This window comes from Nomascus leucogenys, chromosome 9, assembly GCF_006542625.1.
Source record: "Nomascus leucogenys isolate Asia chromosome 9, Asia_NLE_v1, whole genome shotgun sequence".
In the NCBI taxonomy this organism is placed as follows: Eukaryota; Metazoa; Chordata; class Mammalia; order Primates; family Hylobatidae; genus Nomascus; species Nomascus leucogenys.
Genome location: NC_044389.1, coordinates 58,944,768 through 58,971,473, shown reverse-complemented (window position 1 = coordinate 58,971,473; position 26,706 = coordinate 58,944,768). Strand labels below are relative to the sequence as shown.

The window sequence follows — 26,706 nt, the reverse complement described above, 5'->3', positions numbered from 1 at the left end:
ACTGCACTTGGCCCACATGTGTACTATCAACTCAATATCTGGTTTTCCCTCACTCAACTGTAAGTTCTCAAAGGCACAAACCATACCTTTTTTGTTTAGCACTTAGAATAGTACCAAGTACATAGTAGGACTTAATAAACTCTGAATGAACAAATAGTAGGAAGAGACCAAATCTTGAAGGACTTTAAAGGACAGATTTTTCTCTATACTCTTTCTGAAATTATTGTATTAGTGTGCATGATATAACAGTGTGTGTGATAGAGGACTTTTTGAACTAGTCCTCTAGTTTTATTTTCTCTTCAATTTTCCATATTTGGTCTTTTTGTTTTTCTTTCTGAGAGATTTCTTCACCTTTATCTTCCAACACTTCTACTGGGTTTTTCATTTCTGGTAATAGCTTTAAAATTCCAATAGCTCTCTTTTGTTCTGCTAAGAATACCTTCCTTTGAAAATAATCACATCCTGATATTATTTCATGGTTACAATCTCTTGCTATCTCTCTGTGGACATGTTCACTTTTTAAAAGTTTTATTCTCCTTGCAGTTAGTTTCCTCCAAGCTGCTTTTGCTGCTCTATTTGTTTTGATTGCTATACATTGTGTTAAAGGCTCTCCTCAGCTTGGTAATCCTTGCTGGTCTACTCATATATAACAGTGGGACTTAAAAGCTGAATGGAAGTTCTGAGTGCCTTAGTGAGGCTTGCAAAGTGTGAGCTTTATTATAAAGCAGGATTTCTCAAACTCTGTAGTAGTGGTATTTGGGGCCAGGTAATTTTTTATTTGGGTAGGAAGGGAGTCTGTCCTAGAGTATTTTGCAGCATCTTCAACTTCTACCCAATAGATGCCTGTAAGATCTTCCCAATTGCAACAACCAAAACTGTCTGTAGACACTGGCAGATGTGCCAGGGGATGGGAGGAGTAGAAGTCAAAATTGGCACCAGTTGAGAACCACTGCTATAATGTGATGTGGCTAAATCATTTATTTGGAGATTTCTGATGTCAGATGATTGTCTTTTCTTTGATACTGGTCATTTCACCCATAGAAAATTCTCCTATATCTTCCTGGAGGGTAAAGGCCTGGCTGCCAATGTTCTGGGAGCAGTAGGGGAAGGTGTATAGGCATGCATTTCCACTCAGTCTTCCACCATTCAGTAGGGCACTACCCACTTTCAATAATGTCTGGTGCCCCCAAGTCCAGAGACACTACTATTTTATTTTTTTGACATTGGCAGGGGTCGGGGGGAGTCCCTACTGTGTTGCCCAGGCTGGCTGAACTCCTGGGCTCAAGCAATCCTCCCACATCAGCTTTCCGAGTAGATGGGACTATAGGCTGGTGCCACTGTGCCTGGCAAATAATACTATTTTAATCACTGTAGAGAAGAATCCTCCATTATTTTTCTAGAGTGAGGAAGAAGCATTCAATTGGCTGCACTAGGTCAGAAGAGGATTTTGGGAGCTCTAACTGCTTCTTAAATAGACTTTCAACCAGTTCCTCTCATTTTATCTTCCCTTTACCCCAACTTATGAAGATAGTGATAGCTCCAATTCCTGAGCTTCTGGCAGATTCCATAAATTAATCTTTGGTTTTTCTTTCTGCTAGATTGGGGGGTTGTTTGCTTTTTTAAGGTAAGCTAAGTACTTAGCCATTAGACTATGTGCTAAATCAGGGGTGTCCAATCTTTTGGCTTCCCTGGGCCACACTGGAAGAAGAATGGTTGTTTGTTTTTTTAAGGTAAGCTAAGTACTTAACCATTAGGCTATGTGCTAAATCAGGGGTGTCCAATCTTTTGGCTTCCCTGGGCCACACTGGAAGAAGAATTGTCTTGGGCCACACATAAAATACACTAACACTAACAATAGCTGGTGAGCTTTAAAAAAATCGCAAAAAACCTCACAATGTTTCAATAAAGTTACAAATTTGTGTTGGGCTGCATTCAAAGCCATCCTGAGCCATGAGCCACATGGGCCGCAAGCTGGACAAGCTGCTGGTAAATCAAAGCTCCTTAACATGCTAAGGAAGGGCTTTCAAGATCTGGTTTCCATCTATCTGTCATTCATTCATTATTTATTTCCCCCTGTTATATGCCAGGCACTTGTGATGGGCATGGAACAAGAGGGACATGGTTCTTGCACTTATGGAATATATATTATTGTAAGGAAAAATTAGATTGATAAATTATCTGTGACAAACAGTGAAAGAAGGCAGGGCAGTGGGTATGAGAGCATACTCAGTTTGTAGGAGTCAGACACTGGTCCACCATTCACCAACTTGCCCAAGCCAGAAAGTAGGAAGTTGTTCTTGAATCCTTACTTCCCACGTCCAAATACTACAAGTCTCATATATGCTATTTCTTAAGTATCTCTCAGATTTATTCTCCTAATTCCACTGCCAGATATAATCCAAGTCATTATCATCTCTTACCTGTACAACTACAAGAGACTCCTAAAAGCTCTATCTTCCTCAGGCATACTGGCTCCTTCCAATCCATTCTCCTTATGGCAGCCAGAGGGATCTTCTAAAAATAAAATTCTAGTCATACTAGTCCTCTGCCTAAAACCCCTTAAAGGTTTCCCATTACCCTCGAGAAACAGTCTGAAATCCTTACCATAATTTACAAGGCAACATAATATAATTGTAATTTTTACAAATTGGGGCTCTGAAGTGGAGAAACATGAGTCCAAAACTAGACTCTGAAGTGGAGAAACATGAGTCCAAAACTAGACTCCAGAACCTACCTGCAAGGTGACTTTGGGCAAGCTGCTTAACAACTCCAAACCTCAATTCTCTCACCTCACCTGCAAAATACAGTTACAGAATCTTCTCTATTTAGTTATTCTGAGGATTAAATGATATTACAAGTACAATGGAGGGGGGCCACTCTTCCCCTCTTTTTCAGTGCTCCCCTTAGAGCTGTGGTTAGGAGTATTTACTCGACACAGCCTGACCCTTTGGTACCCGTTTCCTCTTTTATAAACTGGAAATAGCAGCAACGCACCTCACAAGATAGCTGAGGATTAAATTATGTAAAATGTCTAGAAGAGTGCCTGGCACATAGTAGACGCAACGTGTTTGCTACAATTCCATTATCTTTCATTTCTTCCAACGTGCATCCTCTTTACTGCTTCTGCTCCGTCTACTCATCCTTCAGCACTGGGTTCAAATACCACCTCCTCGTGGGTGGTGGTGGGGGGGGGGGGTTCTCAACCCCAGCCCTGCTGCCCGACCTCCCAGGCCCGCTCTTTGATGAGGCAGCAACTTCAACCCTACCACATGCAAATTCTAGCTGTCTACCGCGTATCCCTACAGTAACTAACAACTTCAGCCTCTGCACACCTTTCCCTAAAGAACCTCCCTACGGCAGTTTTTAAAGGACTCTCAGGAGGCACACCCTCGCGAGCGCCCCAGCATTTTACCTTAACAGTGACGCCCCACAGCTTGTGAAGCCCACCGGAAGTGAGCCGGCTGGGGCGTTCCCTCACAACCACCCACCTCCTACGCCCTCGGGGCCTTCCGGCCTCTTAGGCTAGGTCAGAAAGGAGGCGGAACTCGGTGATCTGACTGGCGGTTTCCCGGCCGGACTGAGAAGAGGACCGCGCTGCGCGTCGTGGGAGTAACCTCCTTGGTCTCCTGCTCTCGCGACATGGCCTTCAATTTTGGGGCTCCCTCGGGCACCTCTGGTACCGCTGCAGCCACCGCGGCCCCCGCGGGTGAGTGATCCCCCTAGACCTTCACCCGGGAAGAAGGGGAAGGGTCTGGTCCGCCCCCTCTGTCCGAGACTCTCCGACCTGGGGATCCTGGAATCTCCCGCCGACGCGGAGACTTGAGAGGCATTGGAAAAGGGCGGGCGGCGGCAGAGTGGGTCGAGGCGGCACCCGAGGAGGCCACGGGGGTACTCGAGGTCCCACTAGAAGCTGGCGCGCGGCGCGTGAGTTTCCACAGGGCCCTGGCTTGAGCGGTTCGCTTCCCGCCGCCGGGGAGTCCTACTCAGAGAAATTGGAGGCTGCTTCTCTCTCTCCTTGCCCGATAGCCTCCCTCCCCTTTGCACCTCAGCCTCCCGGATGGGCGGGAAAGCTTGCGTGGTTCCCGCTGCCGGACTCGGCGAGGATAGGGCTGGGGATCCACCAGCACTGCCCGTTGACTCCCTTAGTTCCAGCCCCGGCCCCTTGTGGTCCTCGCTATGGGGCTTATCCGTCGTGCTTCTTCCATCTGCCCCACCCCACCCCCACTCTGCTTTCTTAAACTGTTTGGAGCAAAACCAGGTTTGTTCACTTCTGTGAAACCTCCTGCTGATTCTTCTAATCCTTATCTTGCTTTCTTTTCTTTTTCCCTCTCCCCCCTTTTAAAATTTTGTTTCTTTGCCTACACGCCTATCAGGATTTGGTGGGCTTGAGACTGCCAACTCCACCGCCAGTGGGTTTAATTTTGGGGGTTTCGGATTAACTGCTAATCCTGCAGTGAACTTTAATATTGGGAATTTCGGTGTTTCTACTACCTCGGCGACTCCGTTCAATTTTGGTAACAGTCTGGCAAGTGCAGGTAGATACTGCGGGTTGTATGTGTAACCAGTGTTGGGAGCTGGAGTCCAAGAATATTGTGGTTCCTGGAGTTTGAGAAAGAACTGTTACTTGTCTAATAAGGAAAGGAAATTTATTTCCTTATCTCGAATCAAAAACATCTGTATCAAGTTTTTACTGCCTTAAAAGATGTGGTTTAGGAAAGTTTTTCAAGTTACAATGTTCCTTTATTAAATGTGCACCTACCTTCCAAATGATAAGCATTTGGATTATAATTTTGAATAGAATATATCTTTAAAATTATTAGGTAAGACTTCCAAAGTATAAACTCACCACCAGTCAAGCCCATACTGGGATTCTTGGACTCCTGCAGTCATTTTTCATTTTTTCTGCATCTTTCATTGAGATTTCATTTTATTGTCCTGTTGTTTCCAAAGAGAAACAAGTCTTATACGAACAGCAGTAACCTGTTTTGTTTTTTAACTTGTGTTATAATGATAATAATGTATTTCTTTGGTCAACTCAGCAGATTAGGATACTATAAGATGTGTAATTTCTGTAAGATTTGTAATTATAGAAAGAATCCCCAATTCTTTGCTGGAATTTTGGGAAATGCTCAAAGAGAGCAGTTTAATTTTATGTCATATAGCATCGAATTCTAAAAGGTAAGCTAGACGTCTTTGCATTCAGAAAGATAATTATGAAGATTTTCATGTGCATGTGGGTTGTTTGCAGCTCATTAGAAATTTTGCAAAACAATAATGATATTATATATACATTTAAAATAGGTTTATGTGTGCTTTACATAGTGACACTGTAGAAAAAAACTTGTTCTTCAGCTGCTCGTATATGAATTTATCGTCCATAGTCTCTTACGTTATGCCTCTTGTGCCCATGCCAATTATATGCATTTGATAAACATTGTTTACTCCCTAAACAATTGCCTTAATTGGGAAGTTTGGTGTTTGTTCATTCACTGGTTACTGCAATGTGATTATCACCCTAGCATCTGAGTTGAAAACAGTTCGAAGAATATTTGAAAACTTCAAAGACAAGATGATCCATTTTAATTAAGATGTATTCGAAGTGATCACATATCACTGTCCTTTGATGTGTTTACTTTTCCTTGTTTGCTTAAAATTGGCACTGGGTAAAACAGAAATCTTACTTTGAAATTTGTGTTTCCGAATAAAGCCACCCAGCTCATAATTCAACAATAAATAAACTTGTTGGTATTTGCTTGATTTCATGTTCATTTGGAGTTATCACTGTTAAGTTTTGAGTTATGATAATGTAACATGTTTTAACTACTTTTATGTATGTTAACCTTCAGCAAAGGGCTGATAGACGTTCTTGTTTACTTTTTATTTTTGTATACTTGCAGATCTGCTATTACTAAAACATTTTTGATGTTGTGGAGCATGATGAGAAACTGACTAGTGTTTCTATTGTGTAGCCAATTCAAATTATATCATAGTTATTCTATGGAAGTGAAGAGTAATGAAAAGAAATTGCAACAGTGCTTAGTACTTTAGGTGATTTTTATGAAAATGTTTACCGTTTTCAGTACTGCAATACAGCCTACAAGTAAATAGAATATTTAGTTGTGCCTGCATGTAACATGCAGCTTACTGTTGAGTAGTTTTCCAAATCAGAATGAGGTGATTAATATAAAATGGTTGCATTTTTTTCTTCTTGTATTTTCTATATTGCAATATTGATGAATCTGTGTTGTATACCAGAAATAAATGAGATTAAAGGAAGATTCCAAAAAACCTGCAATATAATTCGACACTAATGGTTCAAACATTTGTCTTGAAAGGCTTTGATACCACATTGGTAATCAGCTGAAGACTGACAATAAGTTACAAAAATAACAAAACAATTTTAGATTGGCTAGCATTCCATTTATCTGTCAAATCTCTTCCTTCAAGAAACACATTCTTGTTGTGTGGAGGTAAGTATATTGGTATGCTTCCTTTGAAAAGTTACTTAGTCTTGACAGAGACTAAGTAGAAATATAAGTTCATTTAGACATAAATTAATTCACTAAAACCAAGGTTGCAAACTGGCAACAAGTCTGCCAGTGTGATATGTTTGGCATGCTGTTTTCGAAACATTTGAATTCCTTGCAAAAAAAAAAAAAATGTTGAATTAGGGTTTAAAAACCAATAATTTTTTTTTTTCTTTTTTTTTTTTTTGAGGTGGAGTCTCATTGCCCAGGCTGGAGTGCAGTGGCACGATCTGGGCCCACTGCAAGCTTCGCCTCCCTGGTCCACACCATTCTCTTGCCTCAGCCTCCTGAGTAGCTGGGACTACAGGCGCCCACCACCACGCCCGGCTAATTTTTTGTATTTTAAGTAGAGACAGGGTTTCACCGTGTTAGCCAGGATGGTCTTGATCTCCTGACCTCGTGATCCACCCGCCTCGGCCTCCCAAAGTGCTGGGATTACAGGCATGAGCCACCATGCCGGGCCAAAAACCAATAAATTTTACATAGAAAATCCAGATTTCCTGTTTCTCTTGGGGTAAAAAATGGGAATATGTGACACTACTAAACTACCTTTCTTGTATCTGCTGGAATTTAGGAACTGCTGATCTAAAAAAACTGTTCATTTTAAACAGTTCCACCTGTCAGTAAACACATAGTCTACTTTACTCTTTACTGTTACCAGTCTAAATCTTCTAGGCATATGAATTTGCAACACCTCCTCTAAAAGTACATACATAGTCATTTTAGAATTATGGCAATAGGCTTAATGTGTTTTCTTAGTTGTAACTGTTAACCACCCCTTTAATTGAAGGGTATATATTACATTGTGATATTTCTATTTTAAATGCTTAGTTCATTTCTTGTAACATTTTGACTTCTTGATTGGTAGTACAGTTTTCTAAAAAATTGATCTTAAAACTAGAGAAAGGAAAAATTAGATCAATATATTTTGATTTTATATGTAGCAATTACTTATAAAATAATTTTAAAAAGAAGTTGCCTTTATATATACAAAAGATTCTTTTTATTTTTGTTCTTTTTTAATTAGGTGGATTTGGAGGATTTGGGACAACAACTACAACTGCAGGTTCTGCATTCAGCTTTTCTGCCCCCACTAACACAGGCACTACTGGTAAGAGGCCATCTTAAGTCATTTGTAGAAGTAAATGAAGTAGAGGTCAGATTTTTTTTTTTAACTTACGAAGTTCCAATTTTTCATTCCAAGGACTCTTCGGTGGTACTCAGAACAAAGGTTTTGGATTTGGTACTGGTTTTGGCACAACAACAGGAAGTAGTACTGGTTTAGGTACTGGTTTGGGAACCGGACTGGGATTTGGAGGATTTAATACACAACAGCAGCAGCAGCAAACTAGTAAGTATGAGGTTTTCAGCTTCAAATACAAAACCGTAATGATACTAGCTGACATTATTGAGTGCATTCAGAATACTTTAGTGGACTTTTTATAAGAATTATTAATATATTCCAAAGGATTAGGAATGTTACTTCTCATGTTTAAATATGATAGCAACTGGGGAGAACACTGATTGGCACAGTTAGGATTATAAGGTCCCTGTGTTTAGGATCATTCCATTTAAATTTTTGTTGTTAAAAATAACAAATAGAGAAACTGCACAAAAGTACAGCTTAATGAATTATATATAAGTTTACAAAGGTTAACACCCTTGTAATCACTGCCCATGTCAGGAGATGGTTCCTGGCCAGCCAATTCAGAAGCCTACCACGTTTCCCTCCCAATCGCTTCCCCATCAGAGGACCTGCAGTCTTGGCTTTTATGGTGATCATTTCCTTACTTTATATTTTGTCATTCAAGTATGTAAACAGTATTTAGTTTTGCCTGTCTTAAATCTCTAGAGGCTCCTCTTTTATCTCTCTTTTTTATTTTTTTTTATTTTTATTTTTTGAGACACAGTCTTGCTCTGTCGCCCAGGCTGGAGTGCAGTGGCACGATCTCGGCTCACGGCAACCTCTGCCTCCCAGGTTCAAGCGATTCTTCTGCCTCAGCCTCCTGAGTAGCTGGGACTACAGGCGCACACCACCATGCCCAGCTAATTTTTGTATTTTTAGTGGAGACGGAGTTTTACCATATTGGCCAGGCTGGTCTCGAATTCCTGACCTCGTGATCTGCCCGCCTCGGCCTCCCAAAGTGCTGGGATTACAGGCGTGCGCCACTGCGCCTGGCTTCTCTTTTTTATTTTTTAATTTGTTGAAGAAAACAGATTGTTTATCCTATAGAGTTTTTTAGTCAAGACTTTTCTGACTGCACACCTATGGTATAGTTTAACACATTCCTTTGTTCTCTGTATTTCTTGATGATTGGGTTAGATCTGGGGCATACATATATATATTTTGTTGTTTTGTTGTTGTTTGTTTGCAAGATTATTTTATAGGCATATTTTTTATCAGAAGACATATAATATCTTTTTTTTTTTTTGAGTGATCAGCCATTGAGCCATTGGTGATCATTACCTAGATCCATTAATTCATTAGGGGTTACAAATAGTGCCATTCCACCTGGATTCATTTATTTGTTGAAATACTTCCATGAGGAGAAACTTGACTTCATCTGTTCGGTTGATTCTTTCTCTTTATTACTGGTTTTCAGAATAAAGAATTGGTTATCTAGCATTCTCCAAAGATGACCAATTTTTTTTTTTTAATGTCAGAAACTGCAGCCTTTAAACTAGTTGCTATTTTTTAATCCATCGCAGTTACCATTCTTATTGATGGTTAAATTGTTACATCTTTGGCCAGTGCAAGCCTTTTCAAGTTGGCTCCCAAGTCCCTTTGACATAGTCTGGTTATTAGTCTTTGATGGCTTCCTTACTAATCATCCTTACTAGCTGGTATAGCAGTAGGTTCCAGGGGTTGTTCTGTATGGATTAACTTATTCTCACAAGAACCCTGTGAAATAATACTTTTGTTATCCCCATTTTATGGGTGAAGAGAGGAACCTGAGAGATTGTGACTTACCTGTATACCTCTCTAGAAAAAGTACAGGGACATAAATTCAACTATTCCTTCTAGTGCTCTTTTCACTTTTCCAATCTGATGCCTCTTAAAATTACTTTTGTTTCATTTTTCTTAAGTAATTTGATTGACTGGCTAAAATTCATCCTACTCAGTCATTGAAGATTAGTTATTAACTTATTAAACATAAATTTCAAGGATTGCCTAACAGTAGGATGAAGATAATAGAATAGTATTCTCAGAATTATTCTTTCAACTATTCCAGTCATTCATCTTTTCTACAATCCTGCAAAAATACAAAATTTGATGAAATATTTAACTAGTTAAGGAAAGGACAGCAAAAGTGAAGTGTTTCCTTTGTTTCTTGAAATAAAGTCTCTCCAACTATGAGTAACTGTAGTTCCATTTAGTTTTGTTAGGAAAATGGGAATTTGAATCTGGTGCTATTTTAAAATTGAAAGGGGCTCATTTTGTTATGTAATAGCCATTTATTGTATATATCTTATGTCAGGCATTGGGTGTACAAGGTTGAAGACCACAATCCTTGCTCATAGTCAAGGAGATTCTAGGGTATCCACGCAGAGGAAATAACATGGCATGGTTTATGGCAGAGTATAATGCATTTGGGACCAGTAAAACTAGATCAGTGCAGTTTTAATGCATAAATGACCTCAGGGTCAGTGGTGAGAGTTAGAGAGATAGATATGAATTGGATTATTAGTGTGCCTTATATGTTTACATTTTCTTTTTTTTTTTTAATTAATTTTTTTTTGCACACAAAAACAATAAACATTTTCTAAAAATACATACAAACAAAAAGATGCGTATCAAACATATTAGGAAGGTTACACATGGGAAGTCGGGGAATAGAAATGGGGGGTGGGAGTTAAGGTAGAGAGGGACTTTATGTGGATCAGTGATAATAACTCAATCCTCTATTTGACAAAGAAGAGGGAGAAGGAAGAGGAAGAAAAAGAAAGTGGGGTAAAGGATCAGAAAGGGAGAAAAATAGAAAAAATTAGAGTATGACTCCAGGGTAGACCTGTTTTGTTGTCACTGAGTTGGTTGGTTGGTTTGTCTGTTGTATTTTTCATGTTTCGCCAAGTTGGCCAGACTGGTCTCGAACTCCTAGCCCGAAGTGATCAACCCGCCTCGCCCCCCAGAGTGCCGGGACCACAGGCGTGAGCCACCACGTCCAGCCCCCACATTGCTTCTGGCCTCCATTGTAGACCTCCCAGACGGAGCGGCCGGGCAGAGGCGCTCCTCACTTCTTCCCAGACACGGGGCGGCCGGGCAGAGGTGCTCCTCACTTCCCAGACGGGGCGGCCAGGCAGAGACCTCCTCACTTCTTCCCAGACGATAGATGGCCGGGCAGAGGCGCCCCTCACTTCCCAGACAATGGGTGGCCGGGCAGAGGCGCTCCTCACTTCCCAGACGATGGGTGGCCGGGCAGAGGTGCTCCTCACTTCCCAGACGGGGCGGCGGGCAGAGGCGCTCCTCACTTCCCAGACGGGGCGGCCGGGCCGAGGCGCTCCTCACTTCCCGACGGGGCGGCCGGGCAGAGGCGCTCCTCACTTCTTCCCGGACGGGGCGGCCGGGCAGAGGCGCTCCTCACTTCTTCCCGGACGGGGCGGCCGGGCAGAGGCGCTCCTCACTTCTTCCCGGACGGGGCGGCCGGGCAGAGGCGCTCCTCACTTCTTCCCGGACGGGGCGGCCGGGCAGAGGCGCTCCTCACTTCTTCCCGGACGGGGCGGCCGGGCAGAGGCGCTCCTCACTTCTTCCCGGACGGGGCGGCCGGGCAGAGGCGCTCCTCACCTCCCAGACGATAGGTGGCCGGGCAGAGGCGCTCCTCATTTCACAGATGGGGCGGCCGGGCAGAGGCGCTCCTCACTTCCCAGACGGGGTGGCCGGGCAGAGGCGCTCCTCACTTCCCAGACATGGGTGGCCGGGCAGAGGCGCTCCTCACTTCCCAGACGGGGGGGCCGGGCAGAGGCGCTCCTCACTTCCCAGACGGGGGGCCGGGCAGAGGCGCTCCTCACTTCCCAGACGGGGGGCCGGGCAGAGGCGCTCCTCACTTCCCAGACGTGGGGGCCGGGCAGAGGCGCTCCTCACTTCCCAGACGATGGGTGGCCGGGCAGAGGCGCTCCTCACTTCCCAGACGGTGGGTGGCCGGGCAGAGGCGCTCCTCACTTCCCAGACGGGGCGGCCGGGCAGAGGCGCTCCTCACTTCCCAGACGAGGGTGGCCAGGCAGAGGTTCTCCTCACTTCTTCCCGGACGGGGCGGCCGGGCAGAGGCGCTCCTCACTTCTTCCCGGACGGGGCGGCCGGGCAGAGGCGCTCCCCACGTCCCAGATGGGGCGGTGGCCGGGCAGGGGCTCGGGAGGCTGAGGCGGGCAGAGCACTCGGCGTCAGGAGCTGGCGAGCAGCGTGGCCAACATGGCGACCACGCGCCTGCAGCCAAACGAGAAAAAGCAGGCAGCGGTGGCGTGCAGCGGCAGTCCCAGGCAGTCCGCGGCGCGGGCAGCAGCGAGCTGAGTAGATTGCAGCCTGGGCCACAGAGGGAAAGAAAGAAAGAAAGAAAGAGAGAGAGAGGGAGGGAGGGAGGGAGGAAGGAAGGAAGCAGTGTGCCTTATATGTTTTACTAAGGAGCTGTCCCTTAAGCAATTCTAAACTGTTGTAGGATTAAGCTAGACAGGAAAATAATCAGATTTTTAGAAGTATCTCTTAGAGAAATACGAAGATAGATTATAGGTGGGTTGGAATGGAGGCAGAGATCTGGTGAAGCTGTTGCCAAAATCTAAGCAAGAAATAGTGAAGACCTGAATTAAGGCAGAGACAGTTAAGAGTGGAGAGAAAAAACAGGATGTGAATTTGAGAGAGATTTAACTTGTAGAATCAATAAAAGCGAATGACTGGATAAACGTATCTTGGGCTTCTGGGTGGCGTAACTGAAGGATCCCTTGCTCTTCACTAAGATCCAGAATACTAAAGCAAGAGCAGATGTTTGTGGGTAGATAATGAGTTTGAGGTGTCCCCTGGGTAGTTGTATATATTTATGAAAGCCATCAGAACATAAGTAGTATTTAAAGTGGTAGATATGGATGATGTCATTTAGGAGACCTGATTCCAGAGTAAGAGGAGAGTGCTAGAACGAAACTCTTAGAAACACTAACACTTAAATGCTGCCGTCTCCTACCCCCAAGCCAAGTAGGATATTGACCATAAATTACTGAGCAGCATTGTTAGGATCACCGCTTGTCCTATCTCAGTATGGAGATGCCCGTCCATGTATTCCTCATACTTATTAGCTCTCTTTTACTAATCACAGCTATACCTATCTCAGTTGGCAGTACCTGTGAATCAAGGGGAAAAGTCACATTTGGCTTTTCTAACAACCGCCAGAAGTCCTTTCCAAGCCAAAGCATGGATTATCGAGGATCCTTCAAAAGACCGTTGGATCTTTCGACAACTGATACTTTCTGCTCTGTTAGCTTTCTGCCTTCGCTACTCTAACTAGTTTAGATTCCATGGCCTTCCATTTCTATATCTCTTGCCAGTATGCCAGACTTGCTTGTTTTTGTGTCACATTTGCCTGAAAAAACCCCAAGCCTTTATAAGCCCAACTGTCTATGTAGATATTGCTTGAGAAAAATCACACATTATGGAAGAGGGTATAATACCTCTAAATTCTTGATCACCAACCTCAGGTCTCAATATTGCCTGGTAATCCTGTGAAATTTCTACTTTCAACTTATTCTCCCGCTTTCTATAGCAGTAATTTTAAACCTTTATTCTCTTCAAATCTCAAATTTATCTGTTCTTACTTTTTAGCAGATGGCCTTGACTGCTACTTCAAAGACAAAATAGGGCTGAGCGCAGTGGCTCACATCTGTAATCCCAGCACTTTGGGAGGCTGAGGTGGGCGGATCACCTGAGGTCAGAGACCAGCCTGGCCAACGTGGTGAAACCCATCTCCACTAAAAATGCAAAAATTAGCCAGGCGTGGTAGTACACACCTGTAGTCCCAGTTACTCAGGAGGCTGAGACACGAGAATTGCTTGAACCCGGTAGGCAGAGGTTGCAGTGAGCTGAGATCGCACCACTGGACTCCAGCCTGGGTGACAGAGCAAGACTCTGTCTCAAAAAAAAAAAAAAAAAAACTAAAGAGAAAATAGAATCCCTTATTGCAATTCCTTCAACTTCCCTCCACCAAATCTATTTCTTTTTCTCCCTCTATCCGCCTTTTCCTCTTTTTACCTGACTCAGGATCTTATAACCTCCTGCTTTCTCAGGATGTGTGTGCTGTTGATTATTCTAGCTATACTCCCTCCCCCAGTCTTCACCTTCTCATCCACATTTAAGTAACTCAAAGTTTATTTTTTCTTGAAACAGTAGTAACAACAAAAAAACTACTTTAATCTCACATTTCACTTCAGCTACCACTCTCCTCCCCTTCACAAACTATTTGCCAATCTGGTTTCTGTTTTCTTTATTTTATCAAATAAGTTAAGGTCATTAATCATCTCAGTAAATCCAGTGAACACTTACAGTTCTTTAATTATGAAAAATACTAATAAAGAAAAAAAAATAGTGATGTGAACCATACCAGCTGGAGTCATCAAAAGTCAGAATTTGCCACGTTTGTTATTGTCCATCTCCTTTTTCCTTTTTTTTTTTTTTTAAATCACTGACGTATTTGAGAGCAAATCCCAAGCATATCATTTCATGCTTACTTTACTATACTTCTGTCTTTAAAAATGTGTACCTCATTCCAACCCACAATAACTCCTTGGTACTATCTAATACCCCATCTATAATCAGATTTCCCTATATGTCTCAAAAGTGTTTTCTTATTTGGTTTGTTTGAATCATGATCCAAACAAGGACCACACATTCATTTTCTTGTCATGTCCCTTAAGTTCTTTTTAGTATAAAGAATTCCGCATTCTGTTTTTTCCCTCATGAATTTTCCAGTTGTCTTGTTAAATGTCCCCCATTCTGTATTTTTCTTCTGCTTCCTTGTAATATTATTTAACTTTATCTCTCATAATTGTGGTAAATAAAGTTTGCTTTAGGGACTTGATGTTTGCTTTTTTGGTAAGAACATTTTGCAAGTGGTGCTGTGTGCTTCATATCACATCACATTGAGAGGCTATCTCACTTTTGGTGATGCTGAGATTGATCAGTAGGTTCAGATGGTGACAGTGTATCTTTATCTTACTATAACCGAATGGTTTCATTCCTTGATGATCATTGCCTCAATCAGTTATCTTATTAGGAGTTGCAAAATGGTGATTTTCTAATTTCCTCCCCATCACACTGAAATTTCTTTTGTAAAAGGAACTTTTTCTTCATCCTCCAAGACTGCTTGATCACCCTGGTGTACAGTTTGTATAGTAAAGGCAAGATAATTTTTTTTCTTTTTAATGGACAATTTTTGTAAAAAGGAATTGGTGGCCTCATTATTTCTAATGGTATCCAAGGAGTTAGGATTTTTAAAAAATTTGATCTGTACTTTATAAAATTGCCATTTTCAATGCATGGGCTTTAATAAATAAGTTTCAGTTAGTTGCATTTGGCCAATGGGAGACCTTAACTTCTGTGACACTCTAGTCTAGTTTTTTCCTACCTCATTGTTAGTCCTCCTTATTGCTTTTGTCCGCTCATCTTCCTCTCTCTGTCTCTACAGAGATGTTACATATACTGCTTGCCTTTACCTCTACCCCATGGCTTAGCTGACTCCTTCCTTTAGGCCCTAACTGAAGTGCTAATGGAACTGTCTTCTCTTGACCCCTCTCTCAGGCTTGATCAGCTCCCTTATTAGTACTCCCAGAACCTCTGTACTTCTCTGAAGGACTTATCACAATTGTTAATATTTGTTTGATGTGTTCAGTTTGTTTAATGTACCTTGTCTACCTTGTTTACCACTGTATCTTTAGTATTTAGCTCTGAGCACTTAGTAGGTACTCAGTAAATATATGTTGTATGAATTAATGGTGAATGAATGAATGAATGTGTTTATATATATAAAAAACCAAGAGAGACTGTATTGTCAGTAAATTTAAAGGAGAAGGGCTTTCAAGGAGATGTGTATTCAACAGAAGGTGAAGATTTTCTTTGGGGGCCAAAGGAATAATCAGCAACATGGGAGACTGACTACATATGTCTCGGTATAGAGATCACAGTTGATTCATCTCATTTAAAAGTTGAGGAAGATAAAGCCCAGGAATTTCTTGCTCAAGGATAGAAAGTGACCTTATAATAAACCAGGATTCAAGTGTTCTGAGTTCTAGTCCAGTTCTTGCCAATATTTATATATACTAATTTGGGAATTAATACTTTTCTGGAGAGTAAAAGAGCCTCTCTCTAGCTCTGTAGAAGCTCCATGGACCTTGTGGTACTTTCAATGTTTAGAGCTGAAAGAGAACTTAAATAATACCTAATATAGTGTTTTAAAACTCAGGTCATTTTGGTATTCACTTTTTCTCCTTATCTACATACCATTTGTATTACTATTTAAGAATTTTCTTTAAATCAGTTTACTTTGAAACACTAAATACAGTTATTTTAAAGTAAAATTTATTGCTGCTGTAAGTGGAAAATTAGTATCATTTGCTCTAAGGAAAAGGTAATTGAAATTAAGTACAAAGAAAATATAGCGTAAATAAATTCTAGGTAGATACCTTTGCCTTAAGCTCTGAGCCTTAGACTTGCTCCTCCCTTTGTTAAAAGATGACATACTTATCTCACACTTTGGGAAATACTTATCTGCCCTAAGAACTTGGCCCTTCTTTCCATTAGAGAAATTGGTATCCCAGAGAGGTTGTGATTTGCCCAAAGTTACACAGCCATCTAAAGTTTTAGCCTAGAATACTGATGGTTAATCCATTTGTTATTACTATATATATTTTTTAATAATGAGAGAAAAGAAAATGTTTAGTAAGCTGGTATTGATATAACAATGATTTTTAGACTTGCTTTGTATCCCCCAATTTATTATACAAATATAACAGCAATAAAGGTTATTTTAAAAAATCCTACATCTTTACAAACTTTTCTTTATCCACATGCATCCCTCCCTCCCTCCCTTCTTTCTTTCATGTGTAGGTTTAATATTGTGGACCCAATTTGTGTTCCGGTAATGGAATTAATTTGGATAACATAATTAGGACTGGGCACACTTGCTCATGCCTATAATCCCAGCACTTTGGGAGGCTGAGGCAGGAGAGTCGCTTGAGCTCAGAAGTTTTGAGACCAGCATGGGAAACATAGTAAGACCCTGTCTCTACAAAAAATAATTTTAAAAAATTAGCCAGGTGCACGTTGGTGCACTCCTGTAGTCCCAGCGACTCTGGATGATGAAGCAGGAGGATTGCTTGAGCCCAGAAGGTTGAGGCTGCAGTGAGCCATGATCTTGCCACTACACTCCAGTCTAGGCAACAAAGTGAGACCCTGTCTCAAAAAATATATTATTAGAAAAGCAAATTTAACATAAGGTTTGGCCTAGTGTGTTAGTTTCCTATTGCTACCATAACAAATTACCACAAACTTAGTGGCTTAAGACAATAAAAGTTTATTATTTTATAGTTTCTGCAGATTAGAAGTCCAGAAATGGGTTTCACTGTGCTAAAATGAAGGTCTTGGCAATACCGTGTTACTTCTAGAGACACTAAGGGAGAGTCCATTCTCTTGCATTTTCCAGTTTTTAGAGTCTTCCTGCATTTCTTGGCTCGAGGCTCCTTCCATCTTGTCATATGCCAACAGCATAGCATCTTCAGATCTGTTTGACTCTGAGCTCACTCTTCCACTTTTGAGGATCTTATGATTACATTGAGTCCATCCTGACAATCCAGGATAACCCTCTATCTCAACATGCTTAATTTAATCACATCTACAAAGGCCCTTTTGCTATGTAAGATAACATATTTATAGGTTCTGTAGATTAGGATATGGGCATCTTGGCGGGGGGGGTGCATTATTTTGCCTACCATGCCTAGGATCTGGATTAAGTTTTGTTTTGTTTTGTTTTTAAATACTAATTTTGGGTACATTTTTAGCTTTAGGTGGTCTCTTCAGTCAGCCTACACAAGCTCCTACCCAGTCCAACCAGCTGATAAATACTGCGAGTGCTCTTTCTGCTCCAACGCTGTTGGGAGATGAGAGAGATGCTATTTTGGCAAAATGGAATCAACTGCAGGCCTTCTGGGGAACAGGAAAAGGGTATTTCAACAATAATATTCCGCCAGTGGAATTCACACAAGAAAATCCCTTTTGCCGATTTAAGGTATTATTAATACTATTTTTATCTTCAATTGAAGATTTTTTATAACAGAAAATATATTTAGATTAATATCAAGATAACAATTGCTTGGGTCTTTACTCCTTGAATATGGTATGATTATACTTTTATTTTGAAAATATAGAAATTATAAAATTGAAGTGATTTCATACATATGTGTGGTTGAAGGTGACCAGAATATGAATGAAGGAAGGTGTGACTAGAATGTGATTTATAACTGAAGAAAAAAATGTAAACAGGAGATGGTTTGCTTGGCACCTGTAAAGGGGAGACACCAAACTACAATTTAGTGGTATTCATTTAACATTGGCCAGGGGAGTATACCCTAACCAGCAGACAGGAATTCCCCTTGGCATGTATAACCCCAAAGCTATTAAAACAATATTGCCCATTTTCTGTGTTCTTATTCCCTGCCTACCAAACGACCTTCTCATTTGTCTCTTCACAAAGTCTCTTTATCAGCCAGTGAGAGTATTTAGGTCCATTTGGTAATGCATTTTCCATAACAAATATGTATTGCAGTCCAGTTTATACCTCAGCCTCTTAGGAGTTATATTGGCCTACGTTGATCTCCTAACCCTAATCAATATATACATAACCCTGTGTTTGGAGCTGTAAGGCTGAGGATCAGATCCTTGAATGAAGTGGTCAGCCTGTCTTGTTACAGAACATCTCTTTGTCTCATCATTAACAAAAAATATATTGAGTGCATGTAGTTGAAATTTTGATACATGTATTTAGTCGCTAAGAGGTATTCAGTAATAGACATAAGTTGAATATAACAATAAAGTTGGTGTATAACATGGTAAAATGCATAATGTACACTTGAGTTAATTTAAATTCTTTTTTTAAAAGTTGCAGATGAGTGGTGAAAAGGGATAAAAGGCTTCTATTTAAAAGAGCAATTCTTCAGAAAAGTATAATTGGTCATATTAATATGTAAAAAAAACAACAACCATGTTTCATAAAGTTTTGTATTATATAAACCAATAAAGTGATACAGACATTCTTTATACTATTTGTAAGTTGACTGTCATTACTGTGATTTAAAAGTATTTATTTGTAAATTATTTCTTTATAGATTTAAAACTTAGTTTAAGATTCCATGAATCAGATATACAGATACTCCTCAACTTATGATGGGTTACATCCCAATAAACCCATCATAATTGAAAATATTGTAATTCAGAAATGCATTTAATACACCTAACCTACCAAGCATCATAGCCTAGCCTAGGCTACTTTAAACATGCTCAGAACACTTACATTAGTGTACAATTGGGCAGAATAATCTAACACCAAGTCCATCTTATAATAATAATAATTTTATAATAAAAACTAAAAGATCAGAATTCCATGTATGATTTCCATGTATGTATATATGAATGCATATTGCTTTTACACCATATAAAACAGAAAAATCATAAGTTGGGAACAATTCGTATAGTGAAATAAATTATAATTGGTGATTTTTGCAGTCACTTTTATAATGACATGCAGATGGTTCAGAAACAACCAACAATAATGAATATCAAAATTTTTTAGGGGAGAAAGCTGTTTAGTTACTCTCTCAAAGAGGAAATGTTAATCTTACTCTGTAGGTTAATGTTATTCCTGGATAAAATAGTTTTTCTTTATAATTTTGTGACCTCCTAGGGCACAAAATGGTGGGAAGAATCATTATTCCCTTAATTACCAGACATTAAGTTGTTTTTCCCATTTTAGCAGATATTAAGCTATTAATATTAAACACCTGATTTAAGATCTGTACATATTTTTTATATTGTTTATTTTGTCATTCCACAGGCAGTAGGTTATAGTTGCATGCCCAGTAATAAAGATGAAGATGGGCTAGTGGTTTTAGTTTTCAACAAAAAAGAAACAGAGATTCGAAGCCAACAACAACAGTTGGTAGAATCATTGCATAAAGTTTTGGGAGGAAACCAGACCCTTACTGTAAATGTAGAGGGCACTAAAACATTGCCAGATGATCAGTAAGTATACATAAATATACTGTTTATTTCTGTGTATTTCTGGTCCTAAGGGAGTGATCAATAATGTTTTTGTTGCTAAAGCACAAATTAACTCTCAGAGCAGAATGCCTTTTCTCAGCTAGTGATTATTCAGTATTTATAAAAACATTTATTTAAAAGTTTTTTTTTAATTTTGGATCTTTTAACTTACTAGATGCTAATAATTTTCTAGATTTTCATTCAGGCCAGGAAGGGACCATTTGTCATAGATGCGTGCAAATTGAGGACCATAAAGATGTTATTGGAAAATGTTGTTAACTGATTACTGTTCATGTTCATTCATGAATAAATATTATTGCTTTACTTCCCTTGACCTAAGTATAATTCTCAGTGTTTGTGGCAAGACATTTATTTTAGGATATTTGGAGGAATGATTATTAATGAGATGCAGTAATTGAATCAGATTTTACTTGTGGTTGTAATTGCAGAGAAGCAACCCATAAATTTCAACAGAATTTCCTATAGTAAATAACATTTACATAGGATTTTGCAGCTAAGCAAACCCCTTTATAAATATTATCTTATTGGCCAGGCGCGCTGTCTCACGCCTGTAATCCCAGCACTTTGGGAGGCCGAGTCGGGCGGATCACGAGGTCAGGAGATCGAGACCATCCTGGCTAATACGGTGAAACCCTGTCTCTACTAAAAATACAAAAAAAATTAGCTGGGTGTGGTGGTGAGTGCTTGTAGTCCCAGCTACTCCGGAGGCTGAGGCAGGAGAATGGCATGAACCCGGGAGGCGGAGCTTGCAGTGAGCTGAGATTGCGCCACTGCACTCCAGCCTGGGGGACAGAGAGAGACTCCGTCTCAAAAAAATAAAAAATATTATCTTATGTACCGGGTTCATTTTAACTTTATCATTTAGGTTGATTTGTAAATGAACATTACATTAAGTAAAACTTTTTTATTTTCCAAGATTTAAGAAGAAAACAGTTGGGCACAGCAGCTCATCATACCTGTAATCCCAGAACTTTGGGAGGTCAAGGTGGGAGGACTGCCTGAGACCAGGAGTTTGAGACTAGCCTAGGCAACATAGCGAGTGTCCGTCTCTCAAAAAAAATTAAATATATATATATATATATTTTTATATTTATATATACACACACGTAAGTTAAATGTAGCGGGTGTGCAGCTGTACTCTCAGTTACTTGGAGGCTGAGGTGGGAGAATTGCTTGAGCCTGGGACATTGAGGCTGCAGTGATCACGCCACTGCACTCCAGCTTCAGCAACCGAGCAAACCTTGCTCAAAAAAAAAAAGAAAAAAAAAGGAAACATTTTAATTGCCTCCTAAAACAACCATTGCTGAATTCAACTTAAACCTTTCTGAAATCACATGCTATGATATGCCGAGGTTTGTGGCTGTGAGTTTTGTACTCCATATTTTATAAATTGGTTATTCTTCCTTCAGGACAGAAGTTGTTATTTATGTTGTTGAGCGTTCACCAAATGGTACTTCAAGAAGGGTTCCAGCTACAACGCTATATGCCCATTTTGAACAAGCCAATATAAAAACACAATTGCAGCAACTTGGTGTAACCCTTTCTATGACTAGAACAGAACTTTCTCCTGCACAGATCAAACAGCTTTTACAGAATCCTCCTGCTGGTATGTTTCTAGAATCACAGAGTTCAAAAAAAAAAAAAAAAAAAGAAAGATTTAGAACTAAACACTCCCCGTATTTCAGAGGTGTTGGTTGGTTACTAATGCTAATAAAATTAGTATCATCTTATCACATATCTGCTTGTTTGGGAAATAGTTTTGAATATTTGTATTCATTTAGTTTTTTATTATATAGCTAATATGTATATGTTAAAATAGAAGTTTTGAGAAATAGTGAACTGAAGAAAAATAGTCCATAATCCATCCATAATCCATTTACTAGTAAATTACCCAAAGGTAATTTACTAGTAAAATTTTGTCTTATTTTTTTCTAGCTTATCTCATTTTAACTGAATATTCAAGTAAAACCTGAATGTGTTCTCACTGTAAAATATTCTGGGTGGCATAACTAGTTGACTATGTGATAGAGAACCTTTAGTTCCTTTCCCCAGAAGTAACTACTATCAATTTATGGTACTATGTTTGATCCTTTATCTGTGATTTGAAATGTAAGCATATTTACATGTAGATCTTTTAAAAAAGGATCCTGCATATACATCTGCAGCTTGCCTTTTTACAGTATTTCTTAGTACTTTTCATGTCAATACATGAAGATAAATCTTACTGTATTTAAACATTGCATTGTATTCCATGGATACACCTTTACTTAACACCTCTAAGTTGTTCTGTCTTTTTACTATTACAAACTATGCAGTAATTAACAATATCCTTGTAAACATGTCTTAGAACACATTGGTATATATTTCTTTAGAATAGATCTCTGGTAATGAAATTTTTGAGTCAATATTATGTATGTTAGATATTGCCAAATTGCCCTCCAGGGAAAGTTCTACCATTTATATTTGTAGCAGGAATGTTATTTTTCTGGCCACTGATGGCAAAATAATTTAAAAATTAATACTTATTTTTAATATGTTTATTAGCTACATTTGTATTTTTTGTGAGTTACCTATTTGTGTCCTTTGCCCATTTTCTAGATTTTTTTGTCTTCCTTTTTGATGTATAGGAACTCTTTCTGTCTTCTGGAGGTTAATCTATTATCCTATAGGTTATAGATACTTCCTTTCACTCTGTACTTTTTTTGAACTTCATTCATTCTGCAAAAATTTGTATTTTTACCATGATCATATTTGACAGTCACTTTTCATTATAGCTTCTGGGTTTAGGGTGTTACTTTAGGAAAGCTTTTGTCATACACATATTATAAAAATAGAAAATTGTTTTAGAAAAAAATATTTTTTATTTGTGGTAGGTGTTGATCCTATTATCTGGGAACAGGCCAAGGTAGATAACCCTGATTCTGAAAAGTAAGTATGTCTTCATCTTGTTTCATTTAAGAACTAATATTTGCTACTAGGAAAGCAAACATGGGAGCTATTAATTATACTTCTTACATATGAGGCAAGTTTATTTTCATTTTCATGGCCTTTAAAAAATATTGATTATTGTCCAGCTAAAGCTGCAGCCAAAACAAAAAGAAAAAATAAGAAAAAAAAAGATTATGGTAAGGCAGCATAGCATAGTGAGAACTAACTAGGAGTGGAAAAATCTATTTGTATTTGCATTTGCATTTAATAATGTAATGTTTTGACTGAACTGTATTTCCTCATTTGTAAAATAGGGAGGTTGAATAAAATCTCTTTGGTATAACATGGTTATCTCATAATCATAGATCTGCCTTAGAGCCCTAGAAAGTTGATGTAAAATTACATGAATGTTACTAAAACCTTAACTTCTTGTATTTTGTAGTAATAGGCTTAAGATCTGAAAATTGTTCACTGTGTTTCTTCAGGTTAATTCCTGTACCAATGGTGGGTTTTAAGGAACTTCTCCGAAGACTGAAGGTTCAAGATCAGATGACTAAGCAGCATCAAACCAGATTAGATGTAAGCATTTAGCTTTTCATTCCTTGGCCCTGGAAGTAGGGAAAGGGATTATAGACATTTAATTCTTTTTAGTATATGTGCTACTGTTTTATCTTAATCAGGAAACAATGTAGCATACACTGCAAATTAAGTTTTATACAACTACCTTCTTTATGATAGAAGTCCCCAAATCATATGAATCTGATTTGATATGATAATGAATTTAGAATTCTTGTCTTAGTGGATTAATTAGACGGTCATTTCCAGTTTCAGCCAGGAATTGCATATTATTATTTATGGGGCCTTATGAAAATGAAGGTTATAATAATGATTATTTTATGTTGACATATAATTGTCTTGGTATATTATTGTATGTTGATGAAGCAAATTTAAAATTACTTAATGCTTAAATATACTTAATATTTTATTTCATAAAGTAGACTTTTTTAGGAGACCAGAGTGGGTGGATCACTTGAGATCAGGAGTTCAAGACAAGACTGGCCGACATGGCAAAGCCTGGTCTCTACTAAAAAATACAAAAATTAGCTGGGGATCGTGGTGCATGCCTGTAATGCCAGCAACTTGGGAGGCTGAGGCATGAGAATTGCTTGAACCCGGGAGGCAGAGGTTGCAGTGAACAGAAATCATGTCACTACACTCCAGCCTGGGCAACAGAGTGAGACTCCTCAAAAAAAAAAAAAGACTTTCATAATTAAATACTTAAAGATTCTTTAAAGGTCGGAGAAATTTGTATGATTTCAATTCTTTCAACTTTGCTAAGGTTTTTTTTTTTTTCTTTTTTGTTTTTTTTTTTTTGAGATGGAGTCTCACTCTGTTGCCCAGGCTGGAGCACAGTGGCGCGATCTAGGCTCACTGCAAGCTCTGCCTCCCGAGTTCACGCCATTCTCCTTCCTCAGCCTCTGGAGTAGCTGGGACTACAGGCACCCGCCACCACACCCAGCTAATTTTTTGTATTTTTAGTAGAGACGGGGTTTCACCCTGTTAGCCAAGATGGTCTCAATCTCCTGACCTCGTGATCCGCCCATCTCGTCTTCCCAAAGTGCTGGGATTACAGGCATGAGCCGCCATGCCCAGCCAACTTTGCTAAGGTTTTATAACCCAGGAGCCTATGAAAATAATGTGTGTTCTGCAGTTCTTGGGTGGAGTTTTCTATTAATGTCAGTGAGATCCAGTTGGTTGATAGTATTGTTCAGTTCTGTATTCTTGTTTTTTCTGTCTGCTAGTTTGAGAAGACATTTGAAATCTACAGCCACACTTATGGATTTGTGTTTTTCTCCTTTCATTTCTCAGTTTTTGCTTCATGTATTAATAGTTTGAAGGGCTGTTGTTATATAGGATTGTTGTTTTTTGGCAAATTTACTTTTTATTATTATATTATATCCCTCTTAATCCTCGGTAAGTTTTAAATCTTCTCTAATGGCTTTTTCTTTTATTATTATTTTTAATTGATACATAACTACATATTTATGGAGCATAGTGTGATAATTCAATACATGGATATAGTGTGTAATGATCAAATAAGGGTAATTAGCATATCCATTACCCCATACATTTATCATTTGTTGGTATCATTGCAAATTCACTCCTATAGCTATTTGAAACACAATAAATGGTTGTGAATTATAGTTACCTATAGTGCTATAGAACACTGGAACTTAATCCTCCTATCCAGCTGTACTTTTGTATCTGTTAAGCAACCTTTGGCAATTCCCTACTCCTACTCTCTCTCCACCTCTAGTAGCCACTATTCTACTCTCAACTTGTACTAAATCAACTTTTTTTAGCTTCCACATATGAGTGAGAACATGCAGAATTTATCTTTCTGTGCGTAGCTTATTTCACTTAACAGAATGTCTTCCAAGTTCATCTGTGTTGCTGCAAATGGTAGCACTTCATTCTTTTTCATGATTAAATAGCATTCTATTGTGTGTGTATATATATGTATACACACACACACCATGTTTTCTTTATCTATTCATCTGTTCATGGACACTTACTCAAGACACTCTGAAGTCTTTATCTGATGTTAACATAGCCACGCTACCTTTCTTTTGATAAAAAGTGTTTGTATGGCAAACCTTTGTCCATCTTTTTGCTTTTAACCTACCTATATTGTTTTATTTGAAGTGAGATTCTTGTAGACAGCATAAAGTTTGGATTTAGTCCTACCGTTTCTTTGTTTTGTGTTTGTAGCCTCTGTTTTTCATTCCTGTTTCCGCTTTTCTGCTTTCTTTTGGGTTATTTGGACTTTTTTTTTTTTTCAGCATTTCCTTTTAATCTATTATTTCAAGTCTTAGAGCAATATTTCTTAGTAGTGGCTTGTGGTGGTGGTGGTGATTTTGTCTCCCAGAGCACATTTGGCAATGTCTGGAGACTCTTGGTTGGGGAGTGCTACAGGCATCTAATGTGTAGAGGCCCATGTGCTGCACACATTCTACAGTGTACAGAACAGTACTCCCACAACAAGGAATTACGCAACATTAATAGTGCTGAAGTTTGAGAAACCTTTCTCTAGGTAATACAATGTATCTCCTCCCACTAGAACTTGCAGACTTCTCTTGGAGCTCCCTTTCAGCATTTATGCTCATTTCCAGGTTTGAGGCTGGGTTGAAACCAGACTAGGGACGCCTGAGGGGTAAAATGGATAAACTCACCACAAGTTCAGTGGTACTTTAAATTCCTGTCTTCCCTGATCTTCCTGCCAGAGTCCTCAAATAGCTGCCCCATGTATTCCATCCAGGTTTTATAGCTGTATTAAATGGGAGAGATTGGGGTTGCATATGCTTAGTCCATGTTTTCCAGAACTGAAATCATTCATATCTTTGGCCAGTGTTTCCATTGGGCTTCCTATTTTTTCTTTATTGAACTTCAGTAATCATTTACTCTAGATTATAGTCTCTATTTGTTCATAACATTGTAAATATCTTCTAGTTTCTCATCTCTCTGTTAACTCTGTCTTTGGTGTCTGTAGTTGAAGAGAAATCCTTAATTTTAATGTAATGATATGCATTAAATGTTTGCCTTGTGTTTTCTTTTTGGGAATTTGCTTAATTTTCCATCCCAAAGTCTGAGTGTATCTTACATTAAAAAAAATTTAGAGTTTAACCTTTCACATTGAGTCTTTTGTTGTCATCATGAAGTTTACCTTTACATAAAGTATGTGGTATGAGCTCAGATATATTTTTCTCTAAATAGTGGGTCCAATTTTTTTTTTTTTGAGACAGAGTCTCGTTCTGTCGCCCAGGCTGGAGCGCAGTGGCGCAATCTCGGCTCACTGCAAGCTCCGCCTCCTGGGTTCATGCCGTTCTTCTGCCTCAGCCTCCCGAGTAGCTGGGACTACAGGTGCCCACCACCACGCCTGGCTAATTTTTT

General features: G+C 39.3%; 1 protein-coding gene and 1 long non-coding RNA gene across 5 annotated transcripts in view; one reads left to right on the top strand and one right to left on the bottom strand.

Annotated features, from left to right (window-relative positions):
• Positions 1-2,425: 2,425 nt before the first annotated feature.
• Positions 2,426-3,449, bottom strand: LOC115836635. Its single transcript, XR_004031639.1, has 3 exons — positions 3,413-3,449; positions 2,735-2,794; positions 2,426-2,514 (listed from the first exon to the last, which is right to left on the bottom strand). It is a non-coding gene; the product is annotated as an uncharacterized LOC115836635 (long non-coding RNA).
• Positions 3,450-3,498: 49 nt separating this feature from the next.
• NUP54 (nucleoporin 54) overlaps positions 3,499-26,706 on the top strand; it is a 35,590-nt gene continuing 12,382 nt past the window's right edge. For 2 of the 4 annotated variants that reach the window (XM_030819013.1, XM_012499454.2), the window contains exons 1-9: positions 3,609-3,706; positions 4,374-4,535; positions 7,555-7,638; positions 7,732-7,878; positions 17,553-17,779; positions 19,601-19,788; positions 21,237-21,433; positions 22,701-22,755; positions 23,241-23,334. In XM_030819013.1, the coding sequence (XP_030674873.1) occupies positions 3,640-3,706; positions 4,374-4,535; positions 7,555-7,638; positions 7,732-7,878; positions 17,553-17,779; positions 19,601-19,788; positions 21,237-21,433; positions 22,701-22,755; positions 23,241-23,334 (1,221 nt within the window). In that variant the 5' untranslated portion in view covers positions 3,609-3,639. Of the gene's footprint in view, positions 3,707-4,373; positions 4,536-5,192; positions 6,471-7,554; positions 7,639-7,731; positions 7,879-17,552; positions 17,780-19,600; positions 19,789-21,236; positions 21,434-22,700; positions 22,756-23,240; positions 23,335-26,706 lie in introns of those variants that run through there. The other 2 variants (XM_003265774.3, XM_030819014.1) reach the window with 2 other exon arrangements.